A 25,516-nucleotide genomic window follows, 5' to 3' on the forward strand; every position below is an offset into this window, starting at 1 on the left:
TGGAGAAGTCACCAAGGGAGAGCAGGTAATATGAGGGTATTTGCCAATCAGATGAACCTGAGATGGGTATATACCCAGGGTAATGAAAGAGTTACAGCCTTCAGCCAGCTCTTCCATCTGGACCCTGATTTTTGCATCTTTTTTACTTTTCCTACTTATGACAATTCATCATGTAGAAACAGGTGTAATAACCCCACTACAGAGAATGGTATTAATAAGTATCAGATGAGGTAAGATTTAAAGAGGAGATATTAAAGCTTATCTCCCTCTCAGAGATGGAAAGGTTGAATACCTAGGGTCTTCCTCTCACCCTACTTTAAAAAGTCCCTAAGATTTGATTTTTAATTAAAGCTATATATGGACATAGTAAAGAGACACATTGTTCTACAAGTTTTATTTTGTACAGTAGCAGCCCCCCTCCCATGATGCTTCCTCAGAAGTAACCTGGGCACCCCTTTTAATATTTCAACATTTCCTTGTGTGGTATCTTGCTATTTTGTGATTTTTCACTTTTGAGCATTTTCCTTTGCCTTTCCACTACAGATCTTTTATTTCAAAGCTTCAGCCCCACATGAACATGGGAACACTCTTCTGATGCTCCTACCTCCCGTATGCAATATGGTAATTTTGGTTAATTTGATAATCAGTGTTTGCATGATTATGACTATAAAATACTGTTTCTGGCCAAGCCGTATAGTGAACTTTGATTATATTTCTATTTTCATGTATAACTTTCTGTTTTCCCTGGAGTGAAAAAAATGCCCTGTGTTTTAGCTTGCTCATGTCTGAATATATATTGTTAATCCAGCTCTGAGCTCTCCATTAACCAGGTTTCTCCGCGTCTAGTTGCATCTGCTGCCCTGGGTTTTCATCCCTTAAGAAAGTCTCCTGGAGGCCTTCTGCCAGGCTCCACCCTAAATAGCTGTCCTGTCACTTGCCTGTTTGCTCTCCTGTGATGGATCTCATGTTTCCTGTATCACCTATCCTCCTTTTTCTTGGTTTACCCTCTCATTTCATTAGAACACAGGCTATAGTAGCTTCCCCCAAAAGGATTTGTTTACAGAAGGTGAATTTGTGAGCCTTTGCATAGTTGAACATGTCTCTACACTGACAGCTCCTTGACAGTTAGGTTGTCCAAAGAATTCTAAACAATTGCCTCCATGTTGCTTTTGAGAAATCAAAAGTCATTTTGGCTCCTGAAGTTTGTGACCTGGTTTTTGCCTAGTATCCTGGAGAATCTTGTTTTTGCCCCCAAAACCAACATAGATTCTCACTGGGCCCCTGCAGTCTGGAAGTTTTTGTTTGTTGAATTTGGGGAAATTTATTCTTTCACTGGCTATGTTTTTCTGTGTTCTGTCTTTATGGAGCATTTACTGTTTGGATCTCAGATCTCCTGGACCTTCCTCTAATTTTATTTTTCTGTCTTTATTTTACATCATTGTGGAGGTTTGCTTTACTTTCTGAAGGAATCTCTCATCTTTTGAAATTTTTATTGAGATTTTCATTTTTGTTGTCATTTTCCAAAAACCTTTTTTGTTTACTGAGTTTTTCTTTCTTTAACACAGCATCCTGCTCCTGTGCTGTGGTTGTAATATCTTATCTCTCTGAGGATATTACTAATACTTTTATGACATTTTCTCCCTGCACAGTTTCTTCCAAGCTGCTTTTCTTTGTTTCTTTGTTTTGGTCTATATGATAATTTAATTGTATATGTCAACTTGACTAGGCTATTGGTACCCAGTTATTTGGTCAAACACTAGAGAGATGTTTCTGTGAAGGTATTTGTGGATGTATTACACTTAAAATTTCTAATCAGTTAACTTTAAATAAAGCATATTAGTCTCCATAATGTGGGTGGGTCTTGTCTATTCAGTTCAAAACCTTAAGAAGGAGGAATCCTGCCTCAAAACTGCAACATAGGAGAAATCTTGCTTGAGTTTTCAGCCTGCTGGCCTTCTCTGCAGATTTTGGACTGAGGAATACAAAAATCAAGTCTTATATGAATTTTCAACCTGCCAGCCTACTCTATAAATTTTATACTTGCTAGCCCTCATTATCACATGAGCCAATTCTTTAAAATTAATCTCTCTCCATCTGTGTGTGTGTGTATATGTATATGTGTGTGTGTGTATGTGTGTGTGTGTGTGTACATATATGTATAAACACACACAGACTGTCCCTGACTTATGATGGTTTGACTTAGGATTTTTTGACTTAATGATGGTACACAAGTAATATTCTTTCAGTAGAAACTGCACTTTTTGGGGGGATGTGGACAAAGTCTCACTTTATCGTCTTCCTCCCACCCCTGGAAGAGTGCTGTGGTGGCCAAGCTCACAGAAACCTGAAACGCTTGGGCTCAAGTGATTCTCTTGCCTCAGCCTCCTGAGTAGGTGGGACTATAGTCGTCTGGCACAATGCCCAGCTATAGAAACTGCACTTGAAGTTCTCACACAGCCATTCTGTTTTTCACTTTCATACAGTGTTCAATAAATTACAGTGTTCAATTTCATACAGTGTTCAATAAATAAATAAAATATTCAACACTTTACAAGCTGTGCATTCAAAATCTGAAATGCTCTAATCAAAGAAATCACTCACTGAAGCATTTCAGATTTCAGATTTTGGGATTTGAGGTGCTTAACCAGTAAGTATCTTCCATAATCAAGAAAAAATAATAATTGAAATCTAAAACATTTCTGGGTGGCACCTGTGGCTCAGAGGAGTAGGGTGCCAGCCCCATATGCCAGAGGTGGTGGGTTCAAACCCAGCCTTGGCCAAAAACTTCGAAAAAAAAAATTTCTCATCCCTTGCATTCTGAATAGGGAATAGGCTTTTGTTGATTTTTCCCTAAAGTAGTAGACTAATACATACATAAGTGTTGTGAGCACATTTAAGGTAGGCTAGATTAAGGCATCATATTTGGTAAATTAAGTATATTAAATGCATTTTTACTTAAGGTATTTTCAATTAACAATGGGTTTATTGGGATGTAACCCCATCATAATTTGAGAAGAATCTAAATAGATCTCCTATTGGTTCTATTTCTCTGGAGAACCCTAATACGTTATCTTCCAAGTTAGAGGATTTCCTTACCTGTTGGTAACCCTTGCTCATTAACTGATGTTGAAAGTAGGGCACTAGAAAAACAGAAATAGGATGGGGAAGCTCTGACCAGGAGTGGTGCTCATCAGCTATGACACTGAGTCAGTACCTCTGGGATGGTGAAGTGCCTTAGTAGTGACTCTTCTTACCACCTGCTCAGAGTGAGGGTGGAGGCCTGGTTCTCACACTGGGGGGCTGGGTGGTGGTGGAAGAAGAGTAGTTGTGGGGATCAGCCTCCAACGAGTACATCAAAGATACTTTGGTTTTTTGGGAGGGGCTTTTTTTATATCTTATTTTATTTATCTATTTTTAATTTCAGGTGAATACAAGTGTACATATGGTTAGGTAAAGTCCAGGTTATAGCTAAGCCCTTCACCCAGGAGGTGTGTGCCATATACCCCATACAATATCAGACTTTGTACCTGATAGGCACATCAGACATACTTTGATCCCCCTACTCAGCAGAGTGTCACACACTCTCCAGGCCTGAGACCAGGGTGTGGAGAGAGCAGTTGCCTGGCTGTGAAGAGGGAAGATGAGAATTCAAGTTGAGTTCTGATTGTCTATCAGACTTTTGCACAATTCTTATTTTAAGCCCCTCTCCCTACCTCCTCCCCTTCAGAAGTGATGATGCCTCAAATCCCTGAGTCTTTGGGTATTTAGTCCTGAGAGTTCCCTACTCCCAATTAGAATTCAGGTTTCTTGGAGCTTCTCTTCACTCTTCCTTACCATACGTCCCTCTGCCTTCTGCTTCCAAATTTGTTCTAGTGTTGTCTCCTCGCTCATTCTCCTTACTACTATGGGCAAATGACTTAGAAAGGTCACTTTACTTCTATGGTAGTGGGGTTGTGACAGTAGGTGGACACCATTGCCTTGAGTGGCCAGTGAGGCCTTCCTCATTTATAAGATCTTTTGTAAATACTGCAAAGAACCATTCTCACTCTTACTTGAAGGACTCTTGGGATCTCTTGGGAATCTCTACTTCCCAAGTAGTCAGTGACTGACGTTGAAATCATATAGCTTGATCTCTCTAGATATAAGATAATTTTAAATGGATAGATTGCAATAGTATATTTTTTCATGGATGTTTTCCTGAATCTACATTATAGAAAACTCCCATGTAGGGAAAAACATTATTTTGTGTGTGTGTGTGTTTGTACATTCAGAGAGAGAAGTCTTATCTCTAAGAGGCAGATGCAAGAGGCACGGGAGAAAATCTACACATTTCCAAAAGGAGGGAACTGTGTGACCCCAGCCTTCCAGGGACCAAGTAACACAGAGAGTCAGAGGCTAAGGCACAGAGAGAGACACACATACAGAAGAAAAGCTGCCCTTACATGGAGTGACAATGAAAGGCCAGGCAACTCCATGATGCCAACCATGCCCAAAAAAGGCCAGCTGAGGTCTGTGGGCAGGAGGCAGCAGCAGAGTCAGAAGTCTGTTTGCTTCATATCATGCTGACTTTTAATTTTTCCCAATTTAGGGTTATTTTTTCCAGTTCGGGAAGTTGCTCACTATAGTGGAATTGCTGAAGGCAGCTAGGATTAGGAAAAGTACTTCTTTGTGTCACCTGGCTAGTCCTTGGCCAGGATGGTGTGTCAGAGAAAGAGTAACTTGCGGGGATGCATTAGATTCTCTTTTAACCTAAAGGGAGGAATGGGACAGCCATAGTACAGGACTCTAAAAGCACATCAGTGATGAGGAGGGAAGTCAGGGAGGGGAGTGCACAGTGAGGCGGATAAGCCCCGTAAAGCTTCTCCCTCCCCAGCTCCTATGTGGCAAGCCTCCAACAATTCCTGAAATAAAAATGCATCAGAAGCAGTTGAGAGCAGGAGGGTCAGGGGGAGCTGTCCAGAAATCAGGGACATTTGCATAGTGATCATCAAACCTGGAATCTAACTTGGGTCACAGGACTGATTTTTGATCTGACAGCAGGGAAGCAATTTGACATTTCTGTGCCTTTAAAATCTGAATTTAAAATGAGACACTACCTCCCTGTGCACTCTCTCATGCACGTTTCCTTCTGAATTTTGTCATTTTCTTTTTTTAGCTTTCTCAGATTGAATCATGAATCATTTTTATTTCTTTTGTGGAGTATCTAGTGTTACTTGATGATGCCGTCAGCTTGACTGAGCTACCTATCGACACCGACGGAGTGTCTAAGTCATAGGCAGTGGGGTACTGGAGCCAGCTTGGCCAGGGTCTCCAGAGAACACTATGAAATACTCAGAAATTTGGCAGGCCAGTTATTAAACTGCTGATAGTCTGACATCAGCTGGGGTGCAAGTCTTTATATATGTAGCAAACACTACAAATCTTTTTTGATTTTTAGGGAGTTGCTTTACCAGCAAACACCTGGATAAGGATGATGGCAGTCACTGGAAATCAGTGACAGAAAAACACTGTCTACAAGCATTTTATAGATGACTGCGACTCACAGGCATTGATGGCTTCTTTATGGTCACAAAGCTGGTATGGATTTGAACCCAGGAAGTCTGCTTGCTCCTGAGTCCTGAAATGCTCAGTATTGTTCTGAACTATATTTCCTTTCTTCCTCCCCTCTTTCCTTCCCTTCCTTTTCTTCTTTTTCTTTTTTTCTTTTCTTTTCTTAGGGACAGAATGTCTTTCTGTTGCCCAGTGCAGTGGCCTGATCACTGCAGCCTCTAACTCCTGGGTTCAAGTGATTTCTCCCATCTCAGCCTCCTTAGTAGCTAGTACTACAGGTAGGTGGCAGTGCACCTAACAGGTAAAAATTTCTTTCATAGAGATAAGATTGGACATTTACTTGTGTTCAAATAATGCCTGGATAACTCTTGGAATTCTGTTCCCTTCATGTGTGTTTTATAGCAACATACAATAATTTGGGGAGGAGCAGAAACTTTATTATGCTGTTACCTTTCTTAGTCAATGATTATTTTGCTCCTAGAAGGGATGTCTGATAACATCCATCATTGTATCTCATCTGTTTCCTGGAGAGCTATGGGAAGGAACTATATGCTCTTCTTTCTTATTCCTAGCAAGTAATGACCTCAGACTCAGTGACAAGTTCTCTCTTTTTTTTTAAATTAGGAGGGTGACAGAGTCTTGCTCTGTTGCATGGTTGCCGGGTAATGGCTCAATCATAGCTTACTATAACCTTGAACTCCTGGGCTCTAGTATCCTCCCACCTCACTCTCCTGAGTAGCTGGAACGTGCAACATGCCAGGCTAATTTTTTTATTTTTTTGTAGAGATAGCGTCTCACTGTGTTGCCTTGGTTGGTCTCAAACTCCTGGCCTCAAGCAATCCTCCTGCCTTGGCCTCTCAAAGTGCTGATATTACAGATATGAGCCACTAACTTAGCCTCATTGATAAGTTTGAAGCCAATACAGTCATGTAGAAATATCTGAGAATCAGAAAGCCTGGATTCAAGTTGAGACTCTATCACTTCCTAGCTATATTTCCTTGATCAAGCGGCTTAACCTCAGCACCCCATGGAATTGGGATGGTAATAGGGTCTTTCCTTCTGTGCAGGCTGATCTCAAAACTAGCTCAAGTGATCCTCCTGCCTCAGCCTTCCAAAGGTCTGGGCTTATAGGCATGGGCTACTGGGCCTGTCTCTGAGCTGTATTCTTAACAGCCATGCTTTATTCCACTGTCTGGATATCTCTGTTTATCAAAAGGAGAAACTAAATATCTAGGATCTACTCTTATGATCACAAACTCATGGGGCAAAGAACACTGAAGTTCTTTGGAAGAAATCTTTCTTTTAAAACTTTAAATTTGAAGGTGTTTTTATGTTAATGCAATGAGACATATCCAGGTGATATTTTATCACTTTTGTAAATGTGGAAGAAAAATAAAACTCAGTGCATAAGCTCAAAGTGTTATTAAAAAGAGATTTTTTTTTCTTATAAGAGAATGTCCAATAAGAAAATTAATTAACAAGAATGATAGTTTATTGTATGGTAGGAAAATTTCTAAGAACTTTATACGCATCATATCTCATTTAATTCTATGCCGTAAGTACTGCTACTATGCTTATTTTACAAATGAGGAAATTGAAGCTTAAATAAGATGAGGTTTCCCATATTACACAGCCAATGAGCTGCAGGTGCACTTTGTACCAGTTCTCAGATTTTAAAAAGGAAATGGTCCTACTAGTGTTGAGATACATTAATAAGAAAAGTTTCATTCCCCTCAAATCCTGGCAAAATGAAGATTGTATTTTTAAGCCTTGCCTCAAAGCTGTGTTCCTGTTTACAATCCTTCTAGTGATAGCAGATGCAGATGGTTTTGAAATCTGTACCCAGACAAACGTAAAATGCCACCTCCTTTCTCTGTTCAAAGAACATTGCAAAACCTATTAAATGCAAAAATAGAAATGGTATAAGCAATTATAGCATGCATTTGGGCTGTGTAGGAAAATAATGAAGATAATTCCTGTCTTATTCCTTTGGCTTAGTCGTTTTCTGACCTGATTCATCCAGGTAATGGCCTCAACTCTCTGCCCTGCCCACCAGGAGAATACCAGTCTGGTGGGGTTTGGCTGCTTTTGATAACGTAAACACCTGCCTGTTGCATAAAGGTGGAAATAATGACAAATGCATTTGGGGCCTGAATTAGCACCAACCACTATGCTTGCTGAATTACCAATTTCACTTCGAAACCCCAAGAATTTAAATGATTTAGGGAGGGAGCTGTGATGTGGAGGTGAGGCCCTAGGTATAAGTATTGGCTGTTACCCATCAGCTGGATGTGATCATGGCCTGACCTCTAGAAACCTCCTTGTTTTATTTCATAAGTGAGACTCACTAATACCCACTTCATAGGGAATATGGTTTCTACAGTGATCAACCGCAACGTAGCACCCAAACACGAGGTGCTTTATTGTCACAATTACTCCAATTACTAGAGATTCTAAAATCAGCTTCATCTCTGTATTGCTCACGGACCATACAAGTCAAAGCCATGGCAGTCTGACTTTTTAGCTGAAGACTGGGAAACATTCGTGTAGATCTCAATTAGGAATACGAGAAAACTGGAGGGTGAGTTCACAGGTGAGGTGCTAATCACGACCGAGGATGAGCTCGGCTACAGATCCCAGCCGCAGATCCCGGCCTCTGCCATTACTTTGCCACTTCAGATTTTTGTCACTCTTTTTTCTTTCACGAAGCAGGGTACATTCAATGCCTTCAGGCCTTGTAAAATAAAAACCTTTGAAGGTGAGATCTTTTCCCTAGAAGAGCTGGCTCACATTTCATATATTTCATATTGGGCCAAGCCGCTAATATTTTCTTTGAGGATCTGGAAATCTTTAATGTGTTAACATTAGGCACATAGTAAATTCTCACCTTCTAGTATGTATGTTCTTTGTGTCTGTACATAACCTGCTTCATGGTTTTGAGTTTTTCTGTTTATACCTATAATTAGTAATGCTGTTTCCAGCAGGTTTGTCCAAGGTCTGTATATCTGTGTGTCTATATCTGTGTGTGTATATATATATATTTAGAAGAAACTCATACAGAAAAAAAATTTTTTCCCCAAAGCTGCAAAGCTCAGCTAAATTATGTCCTTAGTGTATTTTGATTCCAGTTTCTCCTCCCTCTGTGCCCCTGTGCTAGTGGGCCAAGGGGTGCAGCACATATGGGAACCCCATTCACTTCCCTGAAACCAGCTCTGAGGAGAGGGAGGTCACACAAGTGGCACCCACTGGTTATGGAGACAGCAGTGGGACCCAGAATTCAGCACTGAGCTAAACACACAGAAGGCACTTGAAGTTTGATGGAATGAATTTATCTAGAAACTTATATAAGTTAGGGACATAAAATACTCAGGAAAACATGACCCACTGTGGCTCTGGGAAATCTGTTGCTGAAAACACTCCCATGCCCGACTATTTGCAGCATCCAAGAACTTGTTGTTTCATGCAATTTGATAGGTACATAACTTACAGTTGTGTGGAGCAAGTGGGTAGAGACTGTTACTCTTATCTTTGAAGGGGAGCTCTGGGTAACCCAAAACTCCTCACTGAGGAACAAAGCTCTGTCTTTATACTAAATTTTTAAAAATGTAGGTTGTGCATCTGACTCCCAATTTCTGAATGTTCTCTATGTGTTCACCTTCCTAAAAGTCACTGACTTGCATTCCTGCAAACATAGAATTACTGCAATTCCCCAATGTCTGTGGTTCTCAAACTTGGATGTGCATAGATCTGCCTTGTTAAAAAGAGGTGGCTGAATACCATCCTAGATTCTGATTCTATACAACTGGGGTCTTCACCCCCCAAACTTTCCACTGTCAATTTTCTTAGCAGTAAGTTTAGGGATTGGCATATATGATTCAGTGATCTAGCAGAAAGTTCCTCTGAAATGGACAGCAAATGATGGAGGCAAGTAAATAGATTCTTCTTTTTCATTAACAATCAAGAGACTTCTAGAACAAGATCTCATTTTAACAAGGTCCTCAGGTGTTACTGATGTATCTCAAAGTTTACAATATGAGAAAAAACAAAACAAAACAAAACAAAAAACCTTGAAGTTCCCCCAGGTTTTAGGGTAGTTCAGAGGCATGGAGAGAAATCAGTTGTGAGCTTGTTAAAATACAGATGGTGGTTGAGTGGTTTGGAGTAGGATCTGAGTTGCTGCCTTTCTCACATTCTCAGCAATGCTGATGTTGTGGGTCACCGGAACACATTTTGTGTAGCAAGGGTTAAGAACTTAGGCTGAGATGGGGGTATGTGTTCTCACAAATTGGCTCCACCAGTTTAGTAACTTAGTAACTGTGTGATATTAGTCTAGTTCCTTAGCTTCTCCGGCCCATTTCTTTGTCTGTATCATGGGGTAGGCAGGTGAGAGGGAAGAATACTACTGACTCCAGGGTATTGTGGGGAGAATGAGATATCCCAGTGCAGACCATGTGTAAGATCAGCACCTATTAAAGTACCAAGCACAAAGTAAGAGTCTAACAAACTGTTGCTCTTACCCTGAAAACTGTCCCCAAGGGGCCATGTTAGGAGTTAGGATTTTGGTATTATACAAAGTGCCTGAATGACCGTCTCTTGCCTGGTGACTACCTGGCTCGCTGTGTTGCTTCACCATATTGTAAGTTAGCCTCAGATATGTTTCCCATTAATGAGCTAGACCTGTGCACAACAAAGCACGGAGGACTGCGCATTCCTTATTCAGATCGTGGGTGTTCACTGGGTGACCCCTGCCCATTGGGTCTGGAGAGGCAAGGGTCACAGAGGGACCTGGCCACTGCTTCTCCACAGGGGTTGCTATTTCCAGTTTATGTCTATGAAATACATATAATTTTAAGGATTTACCACGAGAGAGCCCTCCCTCTGTGGTTGATTTATAGAGTCATATTTATACCCTTATTATAAGTCAGCATTCTGGGCTCTGACTCTCCTGGGGATCCATGGCTTGCTCCTGGGACAGCCAGAGTTACAACACTGGTCAAAGCCACGGACCATGTCATTCCAAGCTGGCAGACGTGGCTTCCCTGCCCTCAAGCCAAGAGTTTGATTGGGTTTGGGGGTGGTTGAAGCAGAATCCTGCATCTCTAAAAAAAAAAATGCTTCTTGCTGTGGTTTGCCTGCTCTAACAACTCTGAATGTTCTGGAAGAATATGCTAGGATGGTCACGGTTTGAAAGTATAGTTCGGCACCAGGAATGTCAATGATCAATACTCCAGTGTTCTTCAATGGTCAAGGGGAGGATTACCCTGAAATATGTGTCCTGGCATTTTAGAGCAATGCATAGCACAGGGGCCAAACAACAAAGATGTCCAAATAATTTGACTTTGGTTACCAGCACTCTCATGTGCAAGGCATCACACCTTGAGGTTCTTAACCTCCTTTCTCTAGCCCGAATCTTCTTTTTGAATACTTACTTCATGCACCCTAGCCTTTAATCTGGTGACCCAAGACTGTCTCTTCCTGTGATTAGACTTCTCTGGCAGCCATAGGGAATTCTTGAGGGCATGAATATCTTTCGTGAAAGACTCAGTCTTGTTGTTCTTTTTAAACATATCATTCACAGCTTAGAGGATTTTCTTTTATTTTAAGTAACCTTACAATTAGCCACATAGTTTCATAAAGGCCAAATGGTTGGTTCTTTAATTTTTGCTTTTTTTCCTCTCTCAGATTTAGCTCCAATTTAGGGAATTTGCAGATAGCATATAGGGATCTAGCTCTAGATTCCTCTGCTATGAATAGATAATGGTGGTGAGAAAATGGATCCTCTTTCTGCTTGTCTTAGAAGCCAACTCTTCATTCCCATAGCCAGGAAGCAGGTAAGTGCCTCCTCCTCACTAACAGGAAGAAGAATCCTGTGCTGTAGGTTCCCCAGGGGAGCAATGGAAACTGTATTTGTGGATTCCCTGGTGACTGGTGAGGAGTTTTCTGGCCCTAGGTTCAGTACTGCTATGCCTGGTATCATTGGGGGCCACGTCTTAGGGTCTACTGGGACAGGCATCACTGGGCTAGGCTTGGGAGTAGCCTTGGTTGGGGGATAGAGCTGCTTCTGCTGGCCCCCTCAACTGACCAGAGGTGTAACAGCAGGCTTCAGAGAAGGGAGTTGCCGAGATGGAGGTCAGTCGGAAGCTCCCAGCTACAATGGAGAGACTTGCACTAATACACCTTGGAAGAGGAGTACCTGTATGGAATCCCCATCCAAAGTCTAATCACAGGAGAAAGCGGGGAACAGGGTGACAAAGATGTATATAGGAGAATGTGCTCTATCTGCAAGGTTAGGCCCCGAGGGAGGGCAAGGCCATGTGAAAAGTATACGGTTGGGTATTTAGTACTGAAATTGGGTTAAACCAAAAAAGAGATTTAAAGAGAGAGAAAATTCCTGTTTCCCATGGGGGTAGTAGTCATTTAATTAACATACCTGCGCCGAATACTTAGGTAGAGGATTTTGTGGCAATTTTTTAAACTTAAAATGCACACTGAAGAGCAAAGATTCCACAGTCTTTTTCCTTCATACCGTGATTATTATTATTTTAAAGATAACCCACTGTGGAAGCCCATAGCACTGCCAGCAAAAACAACGTCCTGCCATCGTTAAAAGTATGTTACAATTTGTGGCTATGTACCCAGCATTTGACATGGAGTGGTGTTCTATTTCAACCCAATTTAATTATATGCTCCTTTTATATATTGTAGATGGCTCACACTAGCAGAATTGTTTTGCCTGGTGAAAAACTGGCCATGACTTGTCATAATGGGCTGGTTTATAGAACCGCTGAAGTATAGTTACTGCCCATCATTCGGGAATTATGGCACCATAACAACCCTTTATTTACATATACTGCTGAGACAGTAAAAACAGCAAATAGATTTCTTAAATCGAGACGGCAGAAATTTCCCCCCAGGGTACTTGGCCCTCATTGTGGCAGTAACATATGCAAGTCTAAACAACTTCGGTGCCTGTATTTCGACAGTGCATCATTTCATGGACAGTTTATAACATTCTAATAATAAAATGGACTCTAAATTTGGAGTTGGGCTTCACTAACATTAGATGGTAATTCGCACAGCAGAATCTCTAAATGATTTGTGAGGAAGGTTTAAATTTGCTAATCACAGGACTGCTGAGCAACTCTGCAAATGGGCTGAGTGGAGTCAGTGGTTGGGCTGTGGGGAGGTGGCGAGCCTTCAACCGGGAAAACGCCTGACCCAGTTTACTTGAACACAGACACTGAATCTGGGAAAAGTCAGAGATTCTTTTATCTTTAGACTCCTACGACTTAAATAATCTTGGCTTTTCCCTCAAACAAAAGATTTTTTTTGGGGGGGGGGCTACTCCTTTCTTTTTCCTTCCTAATGTACTTTTCTGAGAAAAAATATTTGGGTAAAGCCTCATACGTTCATCGACTGTTTACCTGTTCCAAGATTTCTTGCAAATTTCTCTGTTCTTAACTTTCTACGCCTTTGAGAAACTGTCACTAGAATTATTTTTAATACACACATTTTAAAAGTATGTTCCAAAGACCTCCTCTCTATCTCTATTCACCCTTCTTAGCTTCCAGTAAACTTATGTCTACGCCTGGTCAGCAACTGTATGTGTGCTACGATGTAACGTACACTGCTGCCATCTCTCTGCGGTGACATGCAGCTGGTTCATGAGGGCACAGTCCTTTTGTTGTTGTTGTTGCAGTTTGGTCGGGGCCCAGCTTGAACCCGCCACCCTGGGTATATGAGGCCGGAGCCCTACTCCTTGAGCCACAGGTGCCACCCTAGGAGGGCACATTCGTAAAAGGGTGACCCTGTTTGTCCAATCTGCAGAGGCTTGCAAGGTGAGGGGTGGGCAGGCGCGGGGCAAAGCCCGGGGCATGTCTGGGCTCCTGAGGGATCCTACTTACTAGGTCAGCTGGACACTCCAGTAATTGTGAATTTCTGAGATTCTACTGCAGATTGAGTTCAGCAAGCACCTTGGGTGGGAATACACCACTCTCGGAGAGACCGTGGGCGGGTGGGAACGGGGTGCCCCCCAGTGGGTTAATCACCCCCCACCCCGACACCCAGGACACAGGCGCACTCACCTCCCGAGGGCAGGCCGGCGCAGCTGCCCCCGTGCTGGCAGGGCCCGCGCTCGCACGCGTCGGGGTAGAGCACACAGCCCAGCTTCAGCTCCGTCAGGCCCACCACCTCCGCGAAGCTGCTGCGTTTGTTCTGCAGCGGCAGCTCGTTGTTGTTCAGCACCACCGAGTCCAGGCAGCCCTGGAAGCCGCTGAGCACCTGCGTGCCCCGCGTGTCCGTCAGGCTGCGGATGTTGTCGGCCTGCACCAGGGCGCCGAAGTAGATGGTGCTCTCGGTGTTCAGCGTCTGGAAGTAGAGGGGAGCCCGGCGCCGCTCCACGTAGCTGTCGTCCAAGGACAGGCTGGTGAAGTTGCGATTGAGCTCCAGGAAGACCGAGTGCCAGCTCCCGTCGTTGACCCCACGGCCCGAGATGCCCAGGATTCCGGGGCCGTTGCCACAGTCCAGCTGGAACCACAGCTTGCCGTCCACGATCTGTGCGGAGAGGAACGGGGATACCTTTAATATGCACCTGGCAGCACGTTCCCGCAGACCCGGTCCCTTGCCAGCCCCAGGGGCTTCACAGGAAAGCTGTGAAGTGGACGTTGTTTTTCATCAAGTCATAAATGGGCAGCGGTTTGATTTTTAACCACTTCTCCCTGTTATCTGCCGGGCAAATGCACGCCTGGTGTCTCAGAAATCTTACAAGGGGCAATGTGAGCAGAGCGTCAGACACCCATCGTTATGTTTAAGAACCTTCCTACTCTTTGAGGCTTCGCCCTTACAGATCCAAGCACCATTCTGTGCGGGGTCAGTTTATCGTCTGCGCTCTTAGGCATCACGCCTCAGGAGCGACTTCGGGGGACTCAGAGTGTACTGTACATCTGCTACACCAGCGGCCCCCATGCTTTCGGCACCAGGGACCTGTTTCATGGAAGACAATTTTTACACAGGCGAAGCTTCCCTCCCTCGTCCCTGCTTATCTCCTGCTATGAGGCCTTGTTCCTAACAGGCCACAGACCAGAACACTTCTGGCACCAGGGTCCAGTTATGTAAGCTGGTTTTTCCACGGAGGGGGTTGGGACAGAAAGCAGAGGTCAGGCAGTATCTGTCTGTGGCTGGGCCGGGACCACAGTTGTACAGGGTAGGCAGGAGGCTGGGTGCGGTGCCACCTCCTGTGAGCACAGTTCTCTCTGCCTTGGTGTGGCTTACGGTCTAGGGAGGAGGGCCAGAGATCAAACTGTCAGGCCATACACATGCACTGCCTGAGTAAGCGCATGTGAGGATGCCACAGGGAAGGAAAGAGGCCCCGAGAGGTGCGGGACTTCCTCCTTCTCAGCTTCATGTATATTTAAGATTTAAAAACCTCTCTAAGTTAAACATTAGCATATTCTTATCATTTAGGTAAAGGTTACCTCACAAAGTGCTCAGGGCTCGGCTATTTGCTTAGAATATACGTATATTTCGTGACACCTGGCCCTCCAGCGGGGCCCTCTGCTCCACCGCTCACAGTTTGTGCATGCTACCAGCCTTTGGTCTGGCCTGCTTTCCCATCACGCCGGTGTAGTGAGGGCATCTAACTTCCCCCAGGAGGCTAAGCCCAGAGGACGTTACACACAGGAAGAAAGCGTGTGCGTCCGGAGGATACCGGCTGGCAGGGAGCTGCTGGGCCACTGTGGAGAGCCAGGATCAGCTGCAGCAGAGGACCTAGGCCTTGGAATCCGGTGTTGCACCCCCTTGTCTACACGTCTCAGTAGTGCAAAGTGGCTTTAGTATCTATTATTTAGTATGCAGCTAACATTTGGCCATGAAACTTGTGAAACAAAAATTTCACAGCCAAAAATGTCTATGACCCGGTAAGAGGACCTTGCAGAGGCCACTGTCTGAGTCATGCTAGGCAGCTGGCATTTGTACTTCTGTGCAGAGAAGAGATGCTTGTCAGGAGAAGAAAAAGGAAAGGACAGGATAACACAGACGGCTAAGGAGGTATAAAGATCAAACGTACTCTCAGAGACGGCGATGGTCCTTCTGAAGGGTGTTTACCTGTGACAGATCTGGTAGGGCTCATCACAGCAGCACTCGTGCCCACAGACAGGTAATTCTTAGGGGCTCTCACTTCTGCCTGTGTGGACTGCACGGATTCTCTCATCCTGCACAGTAAGTTCACCTGTCATGCCACATAAACATGTGTATGTGGAAGGCAGGGGCCTTACACAGCAGGGCCCTGGGAATTTAGGAATGTTGAACTGAATTCAAGCTTTGAAATGTACCACCCAGGTCACTGGGGGAGGATGGCTTGGCCTCTCTGGGTTTGGAGAGCAGGTTTGTGGCTCACCTTACAAGGCCACTGTGGCCACCGCAGATGGTTAGCCACGTCATATGCAGTACATACATACCCTGCTCTGTGATGGTAAATGGGTGAATGTGAAAAGACTGGAGACAAATACTATTTATGTTGTTTTCAAAGGGCTTTCACGTGTAATCATATGCTATTGCCCTTTCTTTCTTTCTTTTTTTTTTTTTGGTTCAACAAAATGAACTAAGTAGGTATTGTATATCACACCAGAATTCTTACTTACTCAGTGACGACAACTAGATAATAGCTATATTTATATTTTAATGTAAATAATAAAACAGTCAAATGTGACTTGGGGGACTACTTTCTTCTGCTGTTTTGCTCTGTGGTTACAAAATGCCATTCCCAGTATGGAAAATCTGGTGGTGAGAGTGCAATTCATTAAAGTTTTTAGAAAGAAATGCTCAATTAACCTATTACTTGGTTCATTCCCTCCCCCCATCCCTAACTGTGGGAGGCAGGCACACTGAATGCCTCACGGACCTGCCACCGGTCAGGGGAATGTCCCCATGAGCATCCCTGCATGGGGGACTTAGCGGTGCAGGTGGCCTCAGACCTTTAGATTTTTGATGAGTAGTTTAAATCAGGGAATTTAAGATAGCTCAAAGGGACAAAACTTGTTTCCCCGTTTCTCTTCTCCCTGTATATATTTTCTGGCTATTTCAGATGTTCCATTATCCTACGTTCCTGTTTCCCCAACTGCTGCCCCTTATCCAACCTCCTGGCTGCCCTGAGCTCCCCTTTCTCTTATCTTTAACTGCCGTCCATTCTTGCCAATTTACTCTGTTGCAGAACCCAATAAAAGACTCCTGAGAAGCAGGATGGGACTGCACGGTTTCAGGCTACCACCTGGCACAGAAACAGCATCTGCCTTTTCAGGCTTCCTGGCTTTATAAGTTTGGAGTAAAGGCTCTTGATTTTTCCAGCATTGTCTCCCTTGCTGACCACTGTCTCCAGCTGGGGTCCCTGGGAACCCCAACACCCAACCCCTACCTATTTGAATAATCACCAAGTTACAAATCCACCAGGAAGAAACGATGCGACTCTGATATATTCACGTACATTTACGTTCTGTAATGAAGGGACATAAAGTTATCTCATACTGACGCTGACTATGGTTAAGTTTTCTTTTTTATTTTCTGTTGAAAAAATAATAGCAGCAACATTACTAAATGAAGGAAGCTGGATGCCCACACCATTCTCACTCTGTTACAAACAAAAATCATTTGGATCTTCAAAATTGTAGGAGGTTGAAATTATCATTTTTGTTTATATGACAAATAAGAATGCTGATGCCACAAGTTACCTTGCAAAGAGTTAATAGTCTTTTACTATTTCACATAGTGTGTTATATATGCCAGGGAGAGACAAGAACACTATTCCTTTCATGTGTAAGTTCTCTCACGCTGGAAGAGTGTACTCTGATCATATTTTGTTTGTCTTCAGAATAGTGTTCGCCTCCTTTTAAAGGCTCTGTCTTTTAAGAGAATGAAACTTTCTCAGATCAGAGGGTGAACTATTTTAATAGAAACAGGTTTGCATGAAGCACAGAGAAAAGTCTCTAGCAATGACATTGAAATGATTTCCTGGGTGTGGGGTGCAGCTAGTGTTCAATGAGATGCATAATTCAGAGAGTTTTGTCCCAATGTTATAAAATATTTAGATCCTCAGAATTGTTTGAAATCAGTGATGTGCTTTACCCTGAATCTTCAGTAGCCTCAAGCTTCGGAGATAAGAAATCAGAGCTCAAGAAATCCTACTTTTATAGGAAAGTAGGATTTTGACTACAAGGTGCAAAGTATGGCATGATTACTGCTTCAGAGCCTTGGTGTGTGGTTCTAGCAAATGCACCATAATCAAGGAACTTGTAAGAGGATTACATATTAAATGTTCTTTGCAAAGGGAATATTTTAAAAACCCATTTTCAAGGCTGCCATTAATGGCTATCTGGCACACAGTAAGTGCTCAAGAATAATGTTTTAAATGAACGGATCAATGATCATCCCTGCCTCCAAATCTCTTCTTTCTGTAAGCTCCTGCAGTACTCCCAACCTGCCTGCCTTTGTCACAGGTCTAGACTTACTATTGGCTAACTGTCACTTTGAGCAAGTCACCCAGTTTCTGAGCCTCAGTATTCTCACAGGCACAAAGCACACATTCATACCTAAACACAAGGCGAGTAAGAAGCCAAACTGGTATGCATGTGAAAGTACTCCGTAAACACCTATGTATTTGATTAAATTCTAAAATGTAATTCTTATAAGTTAACTCACTTCTCGGTGACACTCATACAAAACTCTTGAATCTCGTGTTGATCTATGTTAAAAATCTGTGGCCATTCCAAGTGGGCTGTTTTACAACCCAAATGAACTTGTCCTGTCTTCCTTTTGGGTCCTGGGGTCTCAAGCTAGCCATTTCAGAATCACCACAATGAAGCAGCCTATCATTTATAACTTCCCCACAGGATAAAACATGTGATAGTTCCAGAGTAACAGCCAACCTCTTCTTATGCATTTGCCATGATATTGGAATCAACAGATTGACACAGAAACAATCTGCTGTCCTGTTGATTTCTCCTTAGCTCTCTCCTGGTGATCTGACATGCTTCTTTATAGACATGAGTCTCAGGAACCCAGCCCGCTGTTTTCATTGTTGCTTTGGCTGCAAGGAAACTCAGTTATGGCTTGTGCTAAACTGATAAGGATATTTTATCCTTCCTCACTTCATTGATTGGCTTTTAACCTTTTCTTTTCAGCCTAACAGGGCTCTGATTTTGTTGCATTGGATGTTTATGGTAAGGCTTGAATCTCTTTTGGAAGGAGATAGGGCATCAGTGGTAGACAGAAGAATGAATGCCTTTTATCGTGGCTGAGAGACAGTGGTCCTCCTTGTCTGTGAGCATTTCCACTTCTCCACGCACTTCTTTAACTGTCTTCAAGGGGCACCCTTCACCCTACTGATTGTCTTAAGTACTTTTTTAAGAGAATGTGCTCTGACTGGAAAAATATAAACAACTAAGAGGTACACTTTAAACAAAGCATTTCAACCTAGTTGTTGAACCAAAGTACAAGGCATACAATGTACCTAAGGCCAAGGAAATTAAATCTTGCATAAGGCTGAAAATGTTAAGCAAACAGATTCAAATCCCCTAAGTGGTTATTCCTGGCGACTACAGGAGAATCACTGCAGTAGTTTAGTAAAGCTGTGTCCTGCTTTGGGCAAACCCAACACATGAAAAGCGAACTTACAGAATAGACAGATTGGGGGTGATTGTTCACGTCACAAAGGGATTAATGGAAGGTTCCTACGAATGGCAACCGTCTCTAGTTTATTAGAATTCCATTTACAGAGATTCAATTTACACAACTTTCAGAAACATGCTTGTTTCATGAAATACAATATACCTTGGGAGCTGGAGCTGCCTAAAAGGTTTAATTCTTCTTTTTTCTTATCTCTAGGGATCTGCCCATTTTAGACATTTGCCAGCGAAGTGTCGAATGACAACCTCCATTTTAGGATTAAGCCATTCGGGTCCAGCATTTTTGTTCTCTCTCAAATTTAATATTCTATAAGAGCTGTGCTAATAGAAAGTATTTGCCTCATAAGGATATTCTGCAACTACCAGCCTTGTGAGAGCATGAAGGGGGAGCAAGCAAGGTCAGTGAGAACCAAGCACTCTGAATGCACAGAGCTTTTCTCTAGAAATTATATCAACACCCCTATGTCCTGCTATGTAGAAAATGATCTGTTGACCCAAGGCAGGAGGCTGCTTCAGGGGCCAGGAAGGATAAGTTGAGACTTAGATTTTTGAATATTCCTTCTTACACCATCAATATCCTATTTGAATGCATTGTTCCCTAAAGCTGTGCATCTTGAGTTCTTCTCTTATTTTCTTTTAAAAACATTGCTTTCTTTTGCAGAGCAGAAATCATTCTCTGAGTTGCATGAATAAGGATAGTGGCAGATTCTCCACAAAAGTTAAAAAGCCAGCATTGAAACTTCAACTCTCTATTCACTCAACTATGGCCACGAAGTAATTCCTGGCAGTCCTAGAAGTGGGTAAGTAAGAGCCTCTGTGATAGTTAAGAGAAGCCACAGGCATTTAGATCTCTGGGCTTTTCTCCTTTCTCATCGGCCTTTAGGATTAGTGCCTGAGTCATCTAATCAACTTGGATCTGACACATCAAGTAATCAAAGGACGAAGCTAGAAAGGCTCATCATGGTTCAATTTAAGCTCAAACCTTGGAAAGAAAAAGATTTCTAACCATTTCCACTTAGATGGGCATTCTCCACTGGACAGACTCCAAATGTTTCTGAAGAACACTTACAACAGGCTGGGAGAGTAACCTAGTGAGAACAGCTTTAGTTGAAATAGGTTTTCATCCCGTCCTTTTCTTCCCCTTCTCTGCTTCCCCTTCTCCTACTGGAAGGGCCAATCTGGTCTACAGATATCCAAAATATGATTTTTGATAAAATGAGTTGTAGTGGCAAGACAGAGAGTGGGGATATCCTGGAAGTTTGGACCATGGAGCGAGAGACTGGAGTGTGGGTCTAGGCCTTGCCACTTTTGATCTGTGCAATCTTGGGCAAATAACGTAACCTCTCTGAACTGCTATCCTCTTCTTGAGCCAATGGGGATGATAATATATAACAAATGTATTATATTAACTATACAATAAAAATAAATGATGCACATAAAGCTGTTGCTATTATTATTATTATTTTTATGAAGGTACTAGAAGCTCTGAGCTGAATATAAGTGTCAGACTTGCTCTTAAGGAACTCTGGATGCCTTAGGAAGGTTTCTGAGTTTAGGAAATGATTTTAAAATTGGGCTTCTTGGGTCATGGTCGGACATGCAGAACCTACTATACACCAGTGCCAGTGGGGACAGATACATGCAGGGGAAGGGGATCCAGCCAATCCTCCTGAGGGACCACCCCCATGTGGAACTGACTGGGAGATACATCCAGTGAATCCTTGAGTGATTACAGCTTAAAGGAGACCAGCCCTTGAACCCACTCTAGGGGGAGATGCCCCGTGTACCAACAGCCAATTCTGAAGCTGAACGTTCAAAAACAAATGGGATGTTGGCTCATTTCCCAGTTTCACTGCTGTTCCCCTTTGCCTTAAAGTCCACTTCTGGTCTTCTGAATTTAAAAGACAAAGTGATTCCAGCAGTCCCCAATCCAAGAGCCGAAGCACTAACATGAGAACTGACTGCAGGAAAAGATAACCCATTTTAATTACCTTCAGAATTATGCAGGGATTTGCTCTAGTGTACATGATAACCCCATTGCTTTGCAGGGTCCGAAGACGCAGAGCGAGCTTAAAGTCTTCTTCTTTGCTGTTTTCTGAAAGCCGGTATTTGATGTAACTGTTTCCAGCAAAGCTGAGAGAAGTGTGCCCTGAGAAGACCATTATGAGAAGACATACTTTTAACATCCCCAAATCATCAGGGGCACATGAAACCCTATCACCCACCATGCAAATTAGTAAGGACCATGGGAAGTTAATGAAAGCATTGAGGAGCAACCATTTGTTGTTGTTGTTTTTCATTCAACTTTTTAACGTATTTTATACATACATACATATATGTACCCATGTGTACATATACATACTTTCCCCCTTAACATTTTAACATATGTATTTCCCTATGGCATTCTACGTCTGAATCTCATCACAATTTTATTTTAATATATATATTTTTTACTTTGCCCAAATGAATGTATTTGAAGTGATACTGAGAGACTTCTGATTTTCAGCCTCAAAAAGCCTTGTAGTTTCTGCTAGTCCCTTTTTTTTTTATTGTTGGGGATTCAGGAGCAACCATTTTGATTTTTGAAAACTTGGTTCTCTATTTCATATCACACTATAATTTCAAAATGCAAAAATTATTAACCAGTCAGCTACCAAAAAATCTTAGTTGGCTCATGCCAAGAACAACTTTCTTTGTATCATTAAATTCTCAACTCCTGCTTTTTAAAATTAGCATTATTAAAAGCTACCCCTTCATGCCTTCCTCAGCCCCAATAACTCAGGCACTCAAGAACCTTCAGTCCCATGAAACAGAATCTTTAGTCCAACCCACAATGCCCAAATGTGAGTTCATTCTATTTTGTTATTGCCTTCTATGTCATGTGGTAATGGTTGAAAGGCTGCCTTATTGGGGTGAAAGGTGGAAAGTATGGAAATATACAAAATGGAAAATAATCATGGATAATTAAGAAGCTTTCTAAATAGAAATGAGAAGGGAAATCATCAGAAAGTGACCACAGAAGTTAGCAGCCATGGCATCACGATCACCCTGCAAACCTGCTGTGTGTGATATGCAGGGAGGGGGAGGGGCAGTGTGATTTTATTCTACATCTAAACCTTAGATGACTCAGACAAGCATCTGGATGGTACCTTTGCTTCATGGTATCTCCTTCTTAGACTCAACTATGAAAGGGCTTTGGCTTCTATTTCTTTTTTTTTTTTTTTTTTGAGACAGAGCCTCAAGCTGTCACCCTGGATAGGGTGTGGTAGCATCACAGCTCACAGCAACCGCCAACTCCTGGGCTCAAGTGATTCTCCTGCCTCCAAGTAGCTGGGACTATAGGTGCCCACCACAATGCCTGGCTATTTTTTTGGTTGCAGCCATCATTATTGTTTGGCGGGCTATGCTGGATTCGAACCCACCAGCTCAGGTGTATGTGGCTGTTGCCTTAGCCACTTGAGCCACAGGCGCCGAGCCTTTGGCTTCTATTTTTAAGAGTAGTACTTTTCTTTGCAAAGACTGAGCTTCCAGGGCCCAAAGCTTAGCAAAGTGCCTTGCACAAACTAGGCACAGTTTTTTTTTTTTTAATTCCCACTATAATTATTATCATCATTACTCAGTAACTATCTCATGGATTCCAAAATTATGGATCATTGTTCCTGCATTTCAAATACATCCTATAACATAAAGAGAATTCTGTTGGTACCCAAAATGAACAATACTCTTTTAGAGGAAAGAGGTGGTAGGTAGCAAATATGGATCAAATAAAGTATTGAAATTGAATGAAATTGGAAACAGAGAATCATTTGAATTAAAATAACCTATTTTTTTTCTTTCTTTAAGACACAGAGGTGAACCCCTCTCCTTTCTAAGACATGAAGTTATCACAGCTGTGCATTTCCAGTGGCGAGTTGGCTTACTTGGTGCTCCAGGCTGGGTTTACTCTATGGAAGGCTAACAGGATTGGCTTGGCCCTTTCTTCTGGGGATCTTGGTTTTGTGGCTCTAGATTTGTGCAGCCCCACGAACGGCAAAGGCCACACCACAGACACTCTGACTCTTATATTCAACAAACAGCCTTCAATTTTCCATAATTTCACACTCTTAACAGCCATGTGCCATGATTAAAAGCACATGTAGTCTCGCCATGTAAGTCCACAGTCCTTACATGTTTCCTTAACATAGGCTGTGGCCAGGGTAAACCCCAAGTAAACGAAAGGGTACACATTAGCCGTGGTCCATTCTGATGGAAAATGTTGCATGCATACAGAAATGTCTTCGGGAAGGACTTGGATAGTATAATTTTCTCAAGGGCAAATGTTTCAGGAATATGAAATTAGACATGTGTCATCCCACCCCACTCTGCACCTGAGCACTCTCCAAGCTTCCCTGGTGGACACTGGCAGAGGAACGGTCTCCTGCTGGCTTCGTAACTGACACACTGCATGTCTCCTGGACACGGCTTCTCCATGCAAGGATCGTTGGAACCTGGGCACAGTCCTCCTGTGACAATAGGGGGAACACACATGATCAGTGCACAGAGGGATTCACCTTTCACTCGGGTGATCACAGGAATGGTTCAGGAGCTGGGGTATACAGGCTCTGGGCTGAGTTCCAAAGAGGCCACCCAGGAGTAGGGTACCTGAATGGGCTCTACCTGGTATGGCTGCCTGTCAGATGTCTCCACTGCCAAAGCCCACTATCAGACTGAAGAATAAATAGAGTGCCTGCCTCGTTTTAGCCTAAAATATGCTAAGGTTCCACTTGCACCAGCTGCAGATGAGGACAGATCACAGTGAAGGGCCCTGGTAATACTTCCTAGAGTGGGGTTCCTGCATATTGCTGGCTGACTGAGTGCATCATCTGAGTTCAGATTTCTTATAAACCCACCTCCTGCCCTGAAAAACTTGGGAGTAGACTTTAGAAGATGTTAGCTGTTAATTTCTGGAGGTGGGGGAGAGGTTTCTAAAGAAAAGTATAACTACTTCTAAACCATGAAAGCACGCCTTACAATGTTTCCTAATCCCTTCTGCTACGTGGTATTTTATTGATTTGCTGTAAATGTGCCCTACCGTCTATCAAAAAACAGTGAAATTATCCTTGGAAAAGGAAGGCCTCCTTTTCACCTATTCAATGTTCACAGCACAGTAAGATGAAAGGTTAATCCCTCAGAGGGAAGTGCTAGAAAGCAGATTAACTGATTAAGCCAGAATTCAGGACACAAGTCAGGCTCATTCAGAACTGTGGGGACGGCAAATCTGAGTCCGCTGAAGGAAGCGCACTTTTCAAAGGTCCCAGATATTTCAAATGTAATCAGGCCATTTTCAAACTGGTAGGAGTTTAAGTGGTAAAGGGATTATGGAAAAGGAGACACAAATTAAAAATTACCCACAACTGAAACAGTAATTGCCTAAGTGGGTGAGCAGAGGCCTGAAGGAGCACGTTTCTCTGTGAATGAGAACAGGCTGGATATCAGCAGCCTCATTCTTGGTCAGCACTGACCCCTCATCCTGCTCCTTTTCAATATAACTCCATCCTCATCATTAAGCACATTGTCCCATGGTACAGTAATTTCTTTGTCCAGGAGAAAGAGGATTTAATCCTACCTACAAATAAACATTTTAAGAACTATAATCCTTGAGAGGGGCAATGTAGGCAGCACCAGCGAACTCAGAATTCATAAATCCTATTTTCTACTGGTTTATATCTCCGTCACAAAAAGACTCTTGGCACTGATCCAGCTCACAAAGTCTTAGGAGATGAAGGCATTTTAACCCCCCAAATTTGGAAGGATCTCTACTAATGCTTCTGTAAGACCTAAGTGTCCTGAAATAACATCTTCCTAGTTTCTGTCCATGGAATTTAAAAGAGTGGTTTGAGCATCTCGTGACCTATTTCAAGAGGCTTTTGGTAACCAGTTTTGAAAATATTTCTCTAGGTCCAGTGAAGTGGTGGGCTTGGGCATGGGATCGTGACAGAAAACAACGCCTCCTCTTCATCACCACTAGGAAATAACAGGCAAACACATGAGTGCAATATAATAAGAAACCCTATTTTTACCGCAGCCATACCAGCATCTAGTTAAAAATTTTTTTTTTTTTTTTGTAATAGCCATTCTGATAGGAGTAAGAGTTACCTGTCCAGTGCAGTGTATGCTGTTCTGGTTATGGACACACTAAAGGCCCCAAGTTCAGTATTAAACGATTCATCCATGTAATAAAAACACCCATTAATGTTTTCAAATGAAAATTATAAAAATAATGAACAAATAAAGAAACAGAAGAAATCTGTTAC

General features: G+C 42.7%; 1 protein-coding gene across 1 annotated transcript in view; it reads right to left on the reverse strand.

Annotated features, from left to right (window-relative positions):
- The window catches only part of FAT3 (FAT atypical cadherin 3), a 541,807-nt gene that overhangs the window by 11,713 nt on the left and 504,578 nt on the right, over positions 1–25,516 (reverse strand). Inside the window, exons 19-21 of the mRNA XM_003780826.2 lie at positions 23,591–23,725; positions 21,215–21,372; positions 13,635–14,103 (exon numbers count right to left, since the gene is read on the reverse strand). Coding sequence (XP_003780874.1) covers positions 13,635–14,103; positions 21,215–21,372; positions 23,591–23,725 — 762 coding nt within the window. The remainder of the gene's footprint in view (positions 1–13,634; positions 14,104–21,214; positions 21,373–23,590; positions 23,726–25,516) is intronic.

The sequence above is a fragment of the Otolemur garnettii genome, unplaced genomic scaffold (assembly GCF_000181295.1).
Source record: "Otolemur garnettii isolate 467f Iridium unplaced genomic scaffold, OtoGar3 scaffold00001, whole genome shotgun sequence".
Classification (NCBI taxonomy): domain Eukaryota; kingdom Metazoa; phylum Chordata; class Mammalia; order Primates; family Galagidae; genus Otolemur; species Otolemur garnettii.